The sequence below is a fragment of the Python bivittatus genome, unplaced genomic scaffold (genome assembly GCF_059951505.1).
Source record: "Python bivittatus isolate LINGU-HERP-01145 unplaced genomic scaffold, Pbiv_v1 ctg000240_np1212, whole genome shotgun sequence".
NCBI lineage: Eukaryota > Metazoa > Chordata > Lepidosauria > Squamata > Pythonidae > Python > Python bivittatus.
Window position 1 is genome coordinate 340,923 of NW_028277051.1, and position 16,203 is coordinate 357,125.

At 52.0% G+C, this 16,203-nt stretch overlaps 1 protein-coding gene across 3 annotated transcripts in view; it reads left to right on the forward strand.

The window, feature by feature from the left end:
* The first annotated feature begins 22 nt into the window (after positions 1-22).
* RPA1 (replication protein A1) overlaps positions 23-16,203 on the forward strand; it is a 29,598-nt gene continuing 13,417 nt past the window's right edge. The window contains exons 1-9 of one of the 3 annotated variants that reach the window (XM_088138637.1): positions 23-158; positions 276-323; positions 1,252-1,330; positions 2,951-3,059; positions 5,698-5,786; positions 11,274-11,369; positions 12,904-13,033; positions 13,691-13,793; positions 15,439-15,507. In XM_088138637.1, coding sequence (XP_087994763.1) covers positions 126-158; positions 276-323; positions 1,252-1,330; positions 2,951-3,059; positions 5,698-5,786; positions 11,274-11,369; positions 12,904-13,033; positions 13,691-13,793; positions 15,439-15,507 — 756 coding nt within the window. In that variant the 5' untranslated portion in view covers positions 23-125. Of the gene's footprint in view, positions 159-275; positions 324-1,251; positions 1,331-2,950; positions 3,060-5,697; positions 5,787-11,273; positions 11,370-12,903; positions 13,034-13,690; positions 13,794-15,438; positions 15,508-16,203 lie in introns of those variants that run through there. The other 2 variants (XM_088138638.1, XM_088138639.1) reach the window with 2 other exon arrangements.

Genomic DNA, 16,203 nt, shown 5'->3' on the forward strand with positions numbered 1-16,203 from the left:
CCGCCCTCGCCGCTCGGCCAATCGGGCGCGCCAGAGACGGCACGTGGGAGGCGCTGGGCGGGCGCGCGCGCGCGGGAAGCCGAGGGGACCGAAGGCGGGCGGCGGCGGCGGCGGGCGGCGGTGGGATGGTGGCGCGGCTGAGCGAGGGAGCCATCGCGGTGAGTGCCCCCTCCCCTCCCCTCCCCTCCGCTCCGACCCCCTCCGCCCCAGAAGCAGGGGCGCCCCGGCGCCGGCCGCCCTCGCCCGGCAGACTCTAGCGCACTTCTCTCCCACAGGCCATCCTGCAGGCGGAGCCCGTGGAGAGGCCCGTCCTCCAGCTCATCGTGAGTACCGACCCCGACCCCCGGCGGCGCCCCCTCCGCTGGCCGCGGAGTCCCATCCCGCCCCCCGGGCCGCGGTCGAGTGCCCCTCGGCCGGGCCCGCGGCGGCGGGACGGGCCCGGCCGCCGCCCCTTCGCCCTGGGCGCCCGGGCCCACGCGGGGCCCGCCCGGGCGGAGCTCCTCCGTGACCTGGGCGCTGCGCTGCGCTCCCCTGCAGGCGCCCCCTGGCCGTGGTCCGGTCTCAGCTGACCGGGCACCTCCGCCGCGACCGATCTGCAGCGGGTTGCACCCGGAGGACCAGGCAGCGCCTTCGTCAGCGGGCCTGCAGCAGGGCGGACCCGAGCGGGAAGAGGCGCGGAGGGCGGTGGCCGGAACGCGGGGGGGCCCGGCCCCTTCCCCCGCAAGGCTAGCGGGGCCGGGCCCTTTCGCTTAGAAGAGGCGGCGGCGGGGGGGCAGAGTGCGGCGCAGGGCCTCTTCGCCCCCCCCCCGCAGACGCGGCCGGGGTCGTCCGGCGCCCCTGACGGGAAGGAGCCCGGGAGCAGACAGAGCAGCTCCTGGAACTGGTGCCCGCGAGGTGGGGCGATGGGCAGCGATGCGGGTGGCGGTCAAGGGGGCTGGACGAACTCAGCGCGCGCGCCTGTCGAGGGCCGCCAGCGCGACTCGCAGGTCGGGGCCAGCAGGTCTCCATCAGGGAGCACTGGCACAAGAAGGCTTGTGAGCCCCCCAGGACCATCCGGTCAGCCTGTGAGAAACAGAATCAGTGGTCTTGGCCCGATCAGCAAAGCTAGCGTTTGTTGATTGATTGATTGATTGATTGATTTAAACGTATTGGCTGCCCAGCTCCATTCCGTATGTCCTCCGTCATCCGTTCACCAGAAGGTGCCTAACTGTTCGCCCTGTGCTTCCTTCACTATGTGGGTTTTTCACTTAGACGATCCGCCCGATCTCCACTGGAAACGGACCCCCACGTTACCGGATGCTGATGAGCGATGGCGTGAACACACTTTCCTGTAAGAACAAATATATTGAGAGAGTTGAAAATGAGAATAAGGTTGTGAAGAACGTCTGGTTATGTGTAGAACGGGGGGGGGGAGATGGCAGCCATATAGCTCAGTGGGGCCGTGTCTGTATTACCCAGGGAAGATCTCAGGTTTGGCCCATAGGGCTTCTTTGATTTATACCCCACCTTTCTGCTCTGGGGAAGTCCCAAGGAAACTGAGGTTTAGAAAAACATAACTTTTCATAAAGTTCAGACAGATTCAAAATTATAAACAGTAATGCGCGTAAAGGATCTTGGATAGAAGGGCTGAGACTTATGGTTGCCCGAGACCCTTGAGGGTCCTGTCAGCTGCAGGAGGCAAATCCCTTTGAACGGGCACGGGGCACCTGTGTTTTGGCCACAGAGAACATTACTGCCTTGCAGAGGAATGTTTCACAGAGCTGCCTCCGCCCTCCCCCCCACGGATGACTTCTTCCCCTTCTCAGCTTGATAGTCTAATTGCTGCTAGACAGGTGGAGGAGTTTTTTTTCAGTTTCACCAGGAAAAGAGAGGCTGGCTTGCCAGGAAGGGGGGGAGGGAGGGCACTGGACTCTGCTTTCATGCTTTGGCCTCAGTGAGCTTCAGCCTTTGGGCTCTGAGCTGTGCAGGAGCCCAGGTAGCTGGAGATTACACTGGAAAGGCCAGCCTGGGTGAGGGAGATCCTCCCACAAAAGTGAGGGTGTTGGAAGCTGAAGGGCCCTTGCCGTGAGACTAGGGTGGGCTCTTCCAACTCCTTGGCACCCCAGTTTGTGACGGCAGTGAATTTAGCCACAGTCTCAAAGTACTGTAAAGATCCTGGAAAGAAGTATTCATGTTAATCCCCCAGAACTCATTGAGTGCACTTACCAGGAATGGTTTGCCTTGCCTAGAGAACAATTTTATAGGGTGGCCTTACATTGACACAGGGGTCTCAAACCTTTGGCCCTCCAAGTCATTTCCTGCGGCAGCAACAATACTTAAGAGCTAAAGATGATCCCTGCAAGATGAGGGAGTTGAGCGTAGATGCACCAGCTGGACCACGGATAGTGCTCCAGGAAGAGAAGCAGCTCGGTAGTGGATTCCTGGCGGCTCGCCTCGGCCAAATCCCGGGGCCTGGTCAGCAGGATTGTCACAGTGGCACCCCAAGGCCGCTCACACAGAGCAGCACCGCTCTCCAGGAACCCCCTCCTGCGCTCAGGCTGCTTCTGAAGGAGCTCTGGGCGTGGGCAGTGAGAAGGGGAGGCTTAGCCAGGAAAGATGAGGGGGGAAAACTTGGGCTGTGGCAACCCATAGTGCTTTTTATTTTTGACTTACTAGAAGGCGTTCAATACACGAAGAGGCTTCAGCATAGTGCCGTTGGATTAAAGGACTGGTCATCAAGTGGCACCTCTGATGATTTGAGTTAGAGACCCCTGCATTCATCTTACAAATTGCATTGGCAATTTTTTTTTTATCAAAGATGGCTTGCAAAATGAAATGCTGATTTGTGTTTCAACCCCATCCATTAATTTGGTGATAAATGCAGCACATTTTTAAACTTCTCAATGTAAATTGAGCAGTTTTAACATTCTGGACGTTGATGTCCTAAAGCCTGTCTATCTTCCGTTTGCAGCTTTTATGCTGGCAACACAGCTGAACCCTCTGGTGGATGACCAGAGCTTGACTGCACATGCCATTTGCCAGATTAACCGGTTCATTGTTAACACTCTGAAGGATGGAAGGTAATTGCTGAATTTGGAAGAAGGAAATGCAACTGCTTGGTTCTGGGTTAAAGTGGGTCCCCTAAGTGTGCCTATAGGGACTGGGAATGGCTACCCTTTTCCTCAGACTGTTCTGATATGTTTGTAAAATGACACGTCCTTATTTTCATCTGCCCACACATATCAGTGAGTCATTCCTGGCACATCAAGGGTAAGAAATGAGTGAAGAACGTGAGCTCTCCTCTGCTTTAGAGGAGATAGAAAAAAGCTTACTTTGTTGCGTTATCATGGAACAGCAAAGCAGCATTGTCAAAAATTCTGCCATCAAAGCATAAGCTCCCCAATGACTCCCATCTGGCATCTCCTGTAGGTGAGAAGGGCTAAAGAAAACAAGCAGAAAAAAACTTTGGGTTAGATTTATGCTCAGATACTGGGCTGCAATTCTAACAAGCTGTGATTTGAAAGTTAGCCACAAACCTGGCTTCAAACTAAGTAAATCCAGGGGTAACACAAAGTTTTCTCTTGCTTGGGAGGATGGTGCAAAAGTCCAAACTGAAATTTTAATGGGATCTGAGCAGGCTGGCACTGACCAAGAAAGGGGTCTTGGAACTGGACAGCTCTACGAAAATGTCATCCTGGTGTGCAGCTGCTCCAGAAAAGCAAATTTTCGCTGCCCAGAGTCACCTGGATTGAGATGGGTGGCTATAGAAATTGCATAAATAATAATAAATAAAATAATAAATACCTTGCTTCAAGACATTAGGAAAAGAATTGAAAACAGAAATCCCAACATCATCACGCTTCTGTACAAATCTGTGGTGATACACACTTGGATGGAGACCGTGTGGAGTCCTGGTTATTACAGAGGTAGAAAAGAGGCAGCAAAGGGACATGGAGGTCATTGCAGGGAGCTCCCCTGCAGCAACGGGGGCTCTCTAGTGTGGGAGAAAGAAGGGCAGGGGAGACCAGGAGGGGGGCATAAAATCACACAAGGCACAGGAATGCAGAGGAAGGGAAGATTTCCCCCTCCCGCAGGCTAGACCTTGAGGTCAGCCGTCCAGCCAAATGCAGGGCCACAGAGGGGCCCCCTCTGCACCCAGCGCATAGCTAACGGGGGGGATCCACGGCCAGCAGGACGGAAAGGAGCGCAGGACGGGTCCTCAGCAGAGGATGGGGCTCTTGCGGCCCTGGATGTGTGCGAGGGAGTGTGTATGTGGACTGTTATTGCCCTCCAGTCCAGGGGTGCAAATCTCCCCAAGGCATCCCATTGGCCACTGCGGGACCCAGACAGCTGAGTTGGATGGGCCCGGCAAGACCGTACTGTTGTTATAGTAACTGTAGTGAACAAGTAACCCACACAGGTGGTTGGGCACCAGTCACATTTTCATTCCATGAAACCAGAGCTCACAGCAATTCTGTGCAAACATAATCACAGCCTGTCGTCTTGTAGAATAGCAAAATAAGCAAGCACGCACACTCATAAATATGGCCGCTTTCTAGAGCTTGGAAGGTTTAGTCACAAACCCACGTTTGAAGAATGAAAATGAAGCAGATAGGACTTCCTGGTTGGCACGTATCCTGTGGCTGTAGCAATGCAAAACAACATGATTTTTTAGGAGACAAAGATGCTCGCTTTGTGAATTGCAAAATAAGGAAGGCAAGGTCATTATTGGGTAGGTGATTCAGATATATTGGAAAAAGAAAGTGTGACTGCGTGGAAGTAATTGTTTTATTTTGCGCTTGTTAAACCCCAACTTCTGTCATACAGACCCAAGTGTAAAGGTAATATTGAGGAGATGTTAGAAATGACCTACTTTGAGAGGTTGCTGTGGAGATGACTGAGAAGAGCACTTAAAGCGTGATGTAAACTGCAGCCTGAATGCTGGCTGTCACACCGGTACACTGACATTAACTTGGGTGTCCCTCCATGAGGGAGGGAGGGAGGATTCATCCAACGGTATCATTCTGAGGAAAAAATGCCTCGCCATTCATGCATTTGCAGTAGAAAATGTGAATGGGAGAGGCCCGTCTGCCCTCCGGATCCTGGCTGGTCCCAGGGGTATTTTTGCTGGACACGCATGCCTGCTAGCCCTGCCGTGATGGGTCTGGTCTCTCCTTCGTCACCTGGTGCCCCTCTGCTGGGTTGGATGTTCTGGACTGCGCGCTTGCCATGCGCTTGGGCCGCAGCCTGGAAAGTTCTCTTGGAGAGCTGTGGCTTCTTTCACGTGGCCTCCGCAGCCGGTGGCTCAGCCCCTCCTCGGCCCGTCCGGCCCTTTGCCTGAGTCTGCTCGGCGGCTGCGGCTCTTCTGGCTGCATCTGGCAAATCCTAGCTTGTCCAGAAAGACTTCAGCCAGATCCCTCAGTCTGGGGTCCTGGCCTCCTTTTTAGAAGTGGGTTTATTTTAGTAATAAAAGGAGCAAACAAGCCACGATCCCGTGTTTAGAGAGCATACCAAGCAAACTGCTTCTAACGAATGCAGAGGACCCAAGTGAAGGGTAGGTTAAGATTTTCCTGGTTGGCCATTCCCCACGAACAAGATGCAGGACAGTGGGCTAGAGCGGAGCCTTCTCCCCCGCTTCGGTCACCTGGACCCTCCGGCCCGTAGCCTTCGGCAAGTCAAGCAGACCTCTGGAGCCAACCTGCATTTTTGTCTTTCTAGGCGAGTGGTGGTCTTGATGGAATTAGAGGTTCTGTGGCCGGGTAGCGCAGTGCCCACTAAGATCGGAAACCCAGTCCCATACACCGAAGGTAAAACGCTTTTCATAGCTGGCGCTTGGCAGCCTGTTTCAATAATGCCTTTTGCAGGCGTGTTGTCTTTGTACCTGGCTTAGTCATGGCTGCTTTCTGTGCCTTGAATCGTGCTGTTTCTGCTGCTGCTCTCTTTGTGAGCACCACTGGAATGTTTTCGGGGGGGTTGGCATGGAATCACGAGGCCCAGCAGGAGCAGCCTGGTCTACGCCATGGCTTGCATTTGTTGGCCTGGAACAGCAGGGAACCAGGGAGAACCCCTTTCGAAGCGTTCTGTGACTTCCACTGAGTTGTAGCTGAACCATAGAGGAGCCACAAGAATAGGTGAATGTTGCCACCACCGTGTAGACTTCAGAAAGCTCCAAGGCTACCTCCTTGGAGCTGAATCTGGCAGTCTGGGCTTACCAATGGTCTCTCATCTGAGGGAATGCCATATGCAGGGGCACTGGGCTCCAGCCTCCTCTCAGATCGCCCAGCCTGTCCCTGATGGCCGCCTCCTCCCCACTACATTTCCCAACAGCTGTGAAGGCATTTGGGGATGTATGAAAATCTCACTGCTCTCAAACGATGGCCCATCGGAGTTGGGGTCCATATTAATTTTTCTGGTTTCTTGTTAACTTTAACTCTCTTGTGAGCTGCTTGGAGTCTTCAGAAATGGAAAACTCCAAAAAGGGAAAGCGGGCACACAGGCCGAGATCAAGGAGTCCCATGTGAAACGGGGTTGATCGGCCTTTATCTCTGGGATGATGTTTGCTGGCAGGAGAGTGGGGAGTAGCTCCCAGCTGCATTTTATTCAGCTCCCCTATTTACCTGTCCCAAGTTTGGGTCCAGCCTTGGATCCCTGAATCTGCGTTGATGCATCTGTTGCCCCAGCCCTATTGCAGAAAAGCCAGCTCAGGGTCTGCATTCAAGACCTTCCTGCCTTAACGAAGGAAGCAGCCTTTCTGTGGTCCAGAAGCAGACGAGACGCCATGTTCTTTGTTCAGCGGTCAAAGCAGGTCAGCCCTGCAGATCCCTTGAGCTGAAGCCCTTCCCTTCCAGAATCATTGACACCCCCCCCCCCCAATTGCTACGTCGGCCAAATTCCTCCTCTTCTAATTCCTGAAGGAAGGAAGTGGTTTGTGCTGCGATTCTCCCAACAAGATAGTGGAAAGCTTGCTGGTCAACTGTCTCCGGAGTTGGATTTGCTCACGCTAGCAGAGATTACGCTACGCAAAATCCGTCCACACCTGCTCGGCCAAAGGCCTCTTCTCGCCAGATCCTTACTCTGAAAGCCAGTGGTCCTCTCACAGTTGGGAGTCACTTGAACCCTTTGGCAAAGTTGTTCCCAACGCCACAGCCTGGAAACAGGAGGTGGAGCTGCTCCGGTGAACGAGGAAGCGCTCCTTCCTCACCGCTGCAGCCGTTCTGAGTGGCTTTTCTTGTGCTCTCGCTCTGCTTTGTGTTAACTGCTCCGGCGAAGATCCAGACAGAACAGCTCAGTGACCTGTGTTGCTCTAAGAAATTAATTCCATTTTTTCTGGAAGGTGGCTTCCTTCCTCTTCAGAGTTAACTAGTTTTGTTCTTAAATGGCAGGCGTGTCAAGGCTTCCTGCTTTGATTATATGTTACCAGCTGATTGAGCAGATCTTCTCTGACCCGTCACATGTTTGGAAGGTGCCACATCCCGTTTGCATTTCAAAAAGGTGTGGGATCCAGCAGGAAGGAATAATCTGCCCCTCGCCCCTGCCAACGTGGGAAGGCTGTTTTTGAAAGGGCAAGACCTTGAGCTGTTTATCTGATTGATTGGTTGGTTGGTTGGTTGATTGATTGATTGAATTTATATAGCTGCCCAAGTCACAAAAAAGTGACTCTGGGTGGCGTGCCACACTCAATTAAAACTTAAAATGATGTGAATCCCCCTGGGAGCGTGATTCAAGAGCAGTTGGAAAACACCTGCCATAAATAAGTTGATTCATAAACACACACGGCCTGTTGATGTCCGGGAGAGGCCTACCTGTCAGGCACTTGGGAGAGGCTTTCTGCTCCGCTGATCCCAAAGGGAGGAATCAATCGGAGCTGCGCTTGGTCCCCGCTCGGCTTCCAGAAAGAGCGCCAAGAACACACAGCCTCTGGAAGTCTGCTGCAGAAACAGGCTTTATTGTCTCATCTTGTACATTTAGAATTATGCTGTGTCCTGTTTGAATAGTGATTAATTTGTGTGCTCGCTGTTTCATGTTCTTACAGGCGCTATAACTGTTATTTTTGCAAGGGTGGGAAGTAAATTGGGTAAATAACAAAATAAATGATAATGGGACCACAAGGCAACCGTTGTGATGGGGGCGAAACGCAGCCCTTTTCTTTTTGCTGTAGTGGGGACGGTACAGAATTGCAGGCTGGCTCTTTCTAGCCCCCGGAGCGCTGACCGTCCTTTGGGAAAAGGGTCCGTGTTTGCTGCAAGGCTTTGCCCTCCTGTCCACTCCGAGCAGCTCTGGCCTTCTGCCAGGGATGGGGTTGCAAGGTGACATGTTTCCCTGGAGCCCCCGGGAGTATCAGCCGGCCACGCACTTGCCTGGGAAACGAGGTGCCTCGGTGCGAGCCTGCATATTTTCCACTGGCAGATGGGGGGAGGGGGAGGCAGCCACATGAGATGATAACCCATCGTTGTACTGCATCGTTGTCGAAGGATCTTGAGGCTGGGGGGAGTGCGTGTAGATGTGCGTTTGGATGGGATGTCCGGCATGGTTAAGCATAACTCCCATTTCACCCCCAGCTATTTAATCAAGGTCCACGGCTTGTCCAGTGCTGCACTAGACACCCACATCTGGAACAGACCATCATTTCTTATTAATGCTTGCCAGAAACGGCAGTAGCTTTGGCTTGAGACAACGTGCGGAGCCTTAAGCAAGCCGCAGAAGTAGATTAGAAAGCTTTGGATGAGGGTAAGGCGGGGAGATGAGCATTCACATTAGCCTGCTGGAGTGGCTTAATGTGTTTTCCAGACGGCTTCTGTGTTTTCCCAGCTGGCCTCTTGTCCGGGCACCGAAGGAGCCCGAAAGAGGCCGCGTCACATCACTGCAGCCCGGAGACGGTTTCTGCGCCGTCGTTCTGCTTTTCAAGGGTCGGCGGGGGGTGAATTGAAATACTTCAAAGGAGCCTCTTTGGCTAAATAGGTTACAATTTAAAAAATGAAGTATTTTGCTGTCAGCTTTACAGTTTAGATCTTCCTTTGCTTTGCTTCCCCTGTTCGCCCCGGTCTGCAGTCTTAAAATCCCTGCCTGGGGCCAATTCTCCCTTCCCTTTCAGATTCCTCCTCAAAATCCATGTACCCTCTCCTTTTGCTGTCCCTGACGTTGGCAAATAAATGTTCTGTGTGTTCATTAGCTTTGGATTTGTATCTCTTTGGATTTCCTGTTTCTTTTTTCCTATTGCGGATTTAAACATCCAAGTAAGATAGCTTTGATTAGTGTGTGAGAAATGTTTGCTTTTGTTGGTCTCCCCTCACATTTTTTTTTAAAGAAGAGCTGGGTCCGGATTTCTGTTCCATGTGCCCCAAAGGACCCTGTGAGTGAGGCAGATGATTTTCTGCACTGCTGGTCTCAAGACGCTTGTCACTCTAGGAGCAGTTACAGTGGGACAAAAAAGTATTTAGTCAGCCACCAATTGAGCAAGTTCTCCCACTTAAAAAGATGAGAGAGGCCTGTAATTTTCATCATAGGTATACCTCAGCTATGAGAGACAAAATGGGGGGGGGGGGAAATCCAGAAAATCACATTGTCTGATTTTTAAAGAATTTATTTGCTAATCATGGTGGAAAATAAGTATTTGGTCAATATCAAAAGTTCATCTCAGTACTTTGTTATATATCCTTTGTTGGCAATGACAGAGGTCAAACATTTTCTGTAAGTCCACAAGGTTTTCACACACTGTTACTGGTATTTTGGCCCATTCCTCCATGCAGATCTCCTCTAGAGCAGTGATGTTTTGGGACTGTCGCTGGGCAACACAGACTTTCACTCCCTCCAAAGGTTTTCCATGGGGTTGAGATCTGGACACTGGCTAGGCCACTCCAGGACCTTGAAATGCTTCTTACGAAGCCACTCCTTTGTTGCCTGGGCGGGGTGTTTGGGATCATTGTCATGCTGAAAGACCCAGCCATGTTTCATCTTCAATGCCCTTGCTGATGGAAGGAGGTGTTCACTCAACATCTCACGATACATGGCCCCATTCATTCTTTCCTTTACACGGATCAGTCGTCCTGGTCCCTTTGCAGAAAAACAGCCCAAAGCATGATGTTTCCACCCCCATGCTTCACAGTAGGTATGGTGTTCTTTGGATGCAACTCAGCATTCTCTCTCCTCCAAACACAACGAGTTGAGTTTAGACCAAAACATTCTACTTTGGTTTCATCTGACCATATGACATTCTCCCAATCCTCTTCTGGATCATCCAAATGCTCTCTAGCAAACTTCAGACAGGCCCAGACATGTACCGGCTTAAGCAGGGGGACACGTCTGGCACTGCAGGATTTGAGTCCCTGGCGGCGTAGTGTGTTACTGATGGTAGCCTTTGTTACTTTGGTCCCAGCTCTCTGCAGGTCACTCACTAGGTCCCCCTGTGTGGTTCTGGGATTTTTGCTCACCGTTCTTGTGATCATTTTGACCCCACGGGGTGAGATCTTGCCTGGAGCCCCAGATCAAGGGAGATTATCAGTGGTCTGGTGTGTCTTCCATTTTCTAATTCTTGCTCCCACAGTTGATTTCTTCACACCAAGCTGCTTGCCTATTGCAGATTCAGTCTTCCCAGCCTGGTGCAGGTCTACAATTTTGTTTCTGGTGTCCTTCAACAGCTCTTTGGTCTTGGCCATAGAGGACTTTGGAGTGTGACTGTTTGAGGTTGTGGACAGGGGTCTTTTATACTGACAACAAAGTCAAACAGGTGCCATTACTACAGGTAACGAGTGGAGGACAGAGGAGCCTCTTAAAGAAGTAGTTACAGGTCTGTGAGAGCCAGACATCTTGCTTGTTTGTAGGTGACCAAATACTTATTTTCCACCATGATTTGCAAATAAATTCTTTAAAAATCAGACAATGTGATTTTCTGGATTTTTTTTCTCATTTTGTCTCTCATAGTTGAGGTATACCTATGATGAAAATTACAGGCCTCTCTCATCTTTTTAAGTGGGAGAACTTGCACAATTGGTGGCTGACTAAATACTTTTTTGCCCCACTGTAGATGTCCTGACTGGGTGCCATAGATTACCTGCTCCCCGTGAAGTTGGCTAATCCCCTTTTTGCTTCAGCCAAGTTGATGCTGCCTTTATATCCTTGCTCTGGCAGAGAGAGAAGAAATGTGTTTTTCACATTCACAGCCAGTGGGTGGGTTCAGTGAGGCCTCTGCTTGTCTCCTCTGTGTTTCCCTGCCTTCGAGCATTGCCAGGGGGAGCTCTGCAGGATGCCACAGCTCCGGGCCACTCACGTCCCACAAACGTCTCTTCTTCCTTGACCAGGAACTGGGCAAGTAGGGAGGCAGCCACCGGCCACAGGTCCACCAGCTGACCCTTTGCCGAGCAAGCCAGCACCACAGAGCGGGGGTCCAGAGGCAGGTAAGGGACCTGCTGGTCCAGAGACAAAGGGGCCTTTCGTAGGACGCTGCTGGAGCCGCAGGGGAAGCAGGGAGGCTCCTGTGCAGTGAGAGCAGAGTTGCTTCTCCCTCCGTTCGACCTTGCAGGGGATTCTGCTTCTGCCCTGTTAAAACCCAGAGGCGGAAGCATCGCCTAAGCGTTTACTGAGCGCTGGTCTCCAGCCTTTTCGCCAGGCCATCAGTCCGGCTTCACAGAAATTGGAGAGGGCCGCCCCATCAGGAGCCCCCTCCGGGGCATCGTTGCTGCTGCAGAGGGCTGTGTGCAGCCTTGCTGGGCAGCTGGCCGGAGGAAGCCCATGGCCATGCAGATGGCATGGGGCAGCCAGGAGGGCTGGGGCATGGCCCCGGAGCTGGCTCTTCCCTGTGAAACGAGGAGTGGCTGTAACAGACATGAGCCTTTCTGGAGGAGCCGGCCTCTGGACTTTCCACGGGAAGCCCGAGGGCAGGAAACAAAGCAGGCCAAAGAACTCGTGAATCGGTGGGAGGGGCATGCGCGTGGCACTGGATTGATTGCCAGAAGTTTCTCCCGATGCCTTGCTTGGCACTAAACACTGAGTTTGAGTCGTATCTTGTTGCCCACAAGCGTTTCCAATTCAGGGGTCTTTTGTTCAGCTCTTCCCGTTAGCAAGCAGGGGACGCATAGCTGACAAAGGGAGCTGACATGGAATTGAAACTGAAAAATAATTTTTCAGCCTTGTCAGGTCACAGCAGAGCTTAATTAATAATGAGGGATCCCGTCATCTCCAGAGCTTGCAGACAATTATCACAGGCAGAGACGTTAATTGCTACTAAACGAGGAGAGGCTGCTTTGTCTTGGCAGGTGACAGACAGCTCCATTCTTTTCAGGGGGACACCTTATTTTAAGGTATTCTAGGAGGGTGAATTAAGGGGGAAGTTGTGGAGCACGAATGTACATTTTGGGCCACTTGTGTAGGTTAGTGTGTTGCAGGATGTGGGGGTTCATGGCAACAGACCCACAAAGAGCCTTGCGGCACCTTCAAGAGTGGCACTTTCGCGGGCAAGAGTCCCTTCCCTCTAGTGCTGTGCCCGTGCCTGGGCTTCAGGGTGCCGTTCATTGCTTTGCTGCTTTTTAGTATTTTATGAGCAATGAATGTGGGTGTCTCTCCTCAGCCTAGGGCAAAAGGGGGGCCTGTTTCCTACGGATGTGTTTCTTCCTGGCCCCTTGCAGTACTTAGTCGTGCAGGCGGGGGCAGTGTTTGCTCACCCATGTTGCCAAGGAGTGCCAAGCCTGAATGGGGCCTTTGAGCAAGATGGGAGGAGCTGTTGGCTGTAGAATGACTCATCGCTGAAGAAGCAGGCTGATGTGCAGTTGTAGTAACAGCTGTATGCTCCTTCCCACCCCGTGTCTAGCACAGGAGATGGAGACCATCGCGGGCAGTGCCAGAGCAGGCGGCTTGAGGTGTTAGGCTGTGCCTGGCAGCAGCCCAGATGCCAGGTACTCTGATGTGGGCAACCTCGGGTATATTTTATTCCAGGAACCTTGACCAGATACCCTGGGCCTTCCAAACTGCTTGGGAACGCAGGTGGCTCCAGCATCCTGAACACTCCCGGTGGCTCTCAGGTCAAAGTGGTGCCCATCGCCAGCTTGAACCCTTACCAGTCCAAGTAAGTCGAGGAGCCACCCTGGCCACTAGCCTTCCCAAGCCCTTCTTCCTGCAGGATGTCGCGGGGCCCTTGTATCCGTCACTCCCAGCGGTGGTGGTGGTGGGATTATTTCCTGCGACGGGGCGGTGATTAATTTTAGAGAAGTGGACTTCAAAGGCTGCAGGCCGCCTAGGTTGCCGTGTGGCAAAAAGCCTGGCAAGGCTGCCCAGCCGCATTGTGTGGCCTTGGGTTGTCGGCCTTCCCAACAAAACAGAGTGCCTTTTCAGTTCTCTGTTGCTAACCAGTAGGTGTATCTGGCAGGCTTCCCGTGTCCGCGTTCCTCTCATTCTGAGAATTCTGTGTTCCTCCCGAGTCTTACATTTCCTGAAGCCAAGTTGCAGCGGTGGGGGTCTGACGGGGGGGCAGGAGGGAAGGATGGGAGTAGCCTGAGTGAACACACCAGCCCCTCTTGCGCCTTTTCTCTGTCTTGGGGGCTCCGTCTGGGGGCAGAAAGAAAGTGACGCAGAGAACAGCTGGCAAAGGGGCGGGCGGGCCTTGAGTCTCTTAAGGGCTCTGGGGCTTGGATGTGGCCTATTAATATACCGGAGGAGAAGTTGGCAGGGCAGGACCTGGGTCAGGTCCATCAGTTGAGTCCCAGGTGTTGCTGTGTCTTTCTAGGTGGACCATTTGTGCCCGGGTGACTCAGAAAGGCCAGATCCGCACATGGAGCAACTCACGTGGAGAAGGAAAGCTCTTCTCCGTGGAGATGGTTGATGAAAGTGTAAGTGCTGTGCTAATGCGGCTTCTCCCTCCGGAAACACCCAGGGGCTGTTCTGGGGACTAGGTTTTTCTAACTCCAAGAACCACAGACTTGCCAGCTGTTGGCCAGGTAGACTGCCGTTCCATAAATCTGCGGAAGCCAGGACTGATCCCAAGACGCGAGCCCCGGTGCCACTAGCTTACCTCAGCAACAGCAGAGGTCTCTGTGGGCACCAGCTGCCAGAGGGCACCTTCTCCTGGGTTCCTTTTGGCAACGCCCAGCTTGTCACCTGGGCAGAGGACTTGACTCAGTTGAGCTGCCTGCTGGAGGCATGGTGAGGGGCTTTGGGCTGAAGTGCCTCCTGCCCCTATCTGCCAGCTGATCCATAGCTGCCATCCTGCGTGGCCCTGCTTCCCCTCCGGAGTAAGAAAGACCCAGGTTTCTCTGAGTTCTCTGCCTGGCAAGGGCCCTTCACTCCGTTCCACGGGATCTGTTTATCTGAGGCATTTTCCTATAAATTTAGATTAAATCTTAAACTGGCCATCTATGGGGTTTTTTGGTTAGTTGGCTCTGCCAAAGAAAAAAATTAAAAGATCAGAAAGCATGGTCCTTTGGCTAAGTTCCCCTGAGAAGCAGAGGCTGGGAGAGCATCTCTTAATTAGAAAATAAATATGTGATTTGAAGAAATGTTCTCCTGCCAGTTTGTTTGGGGAGCACCAACTGGATTAGTCAAGTCCATCAATCAAACCTATGGAGCAGATGACAGACCCAAGCTGCATGGTGGCTGTTTGCTTTTCTGAGAGTACATCCAAAAATACGTTTAGGCCTGAAAGGTATAATTCTGAACTCCTGGCACATCTGCATCAGCCGCTCATTTCATTTCTCCTCTCTCTGCTGTCAGGGTTTTGACTGATGGTTTTTATTGCAGTTTTAATCCTCCTCTTGCATAAACATCTTAGCTGGTGGTACTTCAGCTCTGCTTTTAATTATCACTTCAGGAAGGGCCTGTCACAACACTCTGGTACTTCTGTTCCCTGTGTGATGTCATCCACTAATTTGTGGAGCAGGAGGCAGGTACTCGTGAACTGATAGGCAGAACGGCTTGTCATGGCCAGGGCATTGAGTGCTGCCCAGGCCTTGATTGGAGGCTCTGCGGGAGGGATTTGAGGAGGCTCCATCAATTACCTTAAAGTGAGGGGGACAATCCAGCTCAATCGTAATTTGATAAACAAAGGCTCCTGCTCCTTGAGAGGAACATTTTAATTTTTTCATTTCCTCTTAGAGTCCTTTTGATCCTGAAATCCTTAGCTCGCATTAGGTAACAACTCACAGCGTAGCCAGTAATATTGGTAGATGCTATGGACTGCTGATGTCTCGCAGCGGGTATTCCGTTTTTGTTGTGGGCCGGTGGTTTCGCTTGATCTTCTTCCACATGCTTCGGCCAAGTTTTCTTGGGAGTTGATCATTATACTTTACAACCCGTGGGCATGATTTCCAGAACGATCAGTAAGGAAGTCAACAGGCCATATAGCAGATGCGTTCAAACCACTGCACGTGAGGTTTCTGTTGGGATAAAGAGTCAGAATCGCCAGGAAGAGAGTTGCATTACCACCCATATGTCCTGGAAACCTTTTCTGAATGTTCTTCTGGTTGTTTTTTCCTCCAGGGTGAGATCAGAGCAACAGCCTTTAATGACCAAGTGGACAAGTTTTTCCCCCTCCTTGAGTTGAACAAGGTACGGTGCTGTTACTGTCTTGCTCAGCAGAGCAGCAGGCTCTGTAAGTGGGGCAGAGCAGAAGATCAGATGGTGCACTTGTTCATTTTTCTGTAGTAAGAGAGCTGTCCATAATGTAAGTTCTCTGGGCAACTTCACAGAACAAATACAATGGTACCTCGAGTTACGAACACCTCTGCTTACAAATTTTTCGTGTTACGACCAGCTCCGGCCCCAAAAATTTACCTAGTGTTGCGAACCACCTCGAGTTATGAACCGGATCCGCAGCCATTTTCCCTCCTGTGACACGTGGTCTGCAGCCATTTTCCCTCCCGTGACACGTGGTCCACGGCCATTTTCCGCCCCTGATGTGGTCCGCGGCCATTTTTCCGCCCCTGGCACGTGGTCCACAGCCATTTTTCCGCCCCTGACACGTGGTCCGCGGCCATTTTTCCGCCCGTGACTCTGCCTCCAAGCAATAGCCGCCTCCCTGTCCTCCACACCAGAACAGATTAACGGTTATTACATTGAACCTTATGGGAAAATTTGCCTCATGTTGCGACCAATTCGAGTTGCAACCAGAGTCACGGAATGGATTAAATTCGTAACTCGAGGTACCACTGTATAACTTAAGCAATATTGATTAAGAACAGAAGAGTTTTTCGAGTTGAACCTGATTCCTGCTGACCTCGGGGACACATCCATAGAATTGGCTTA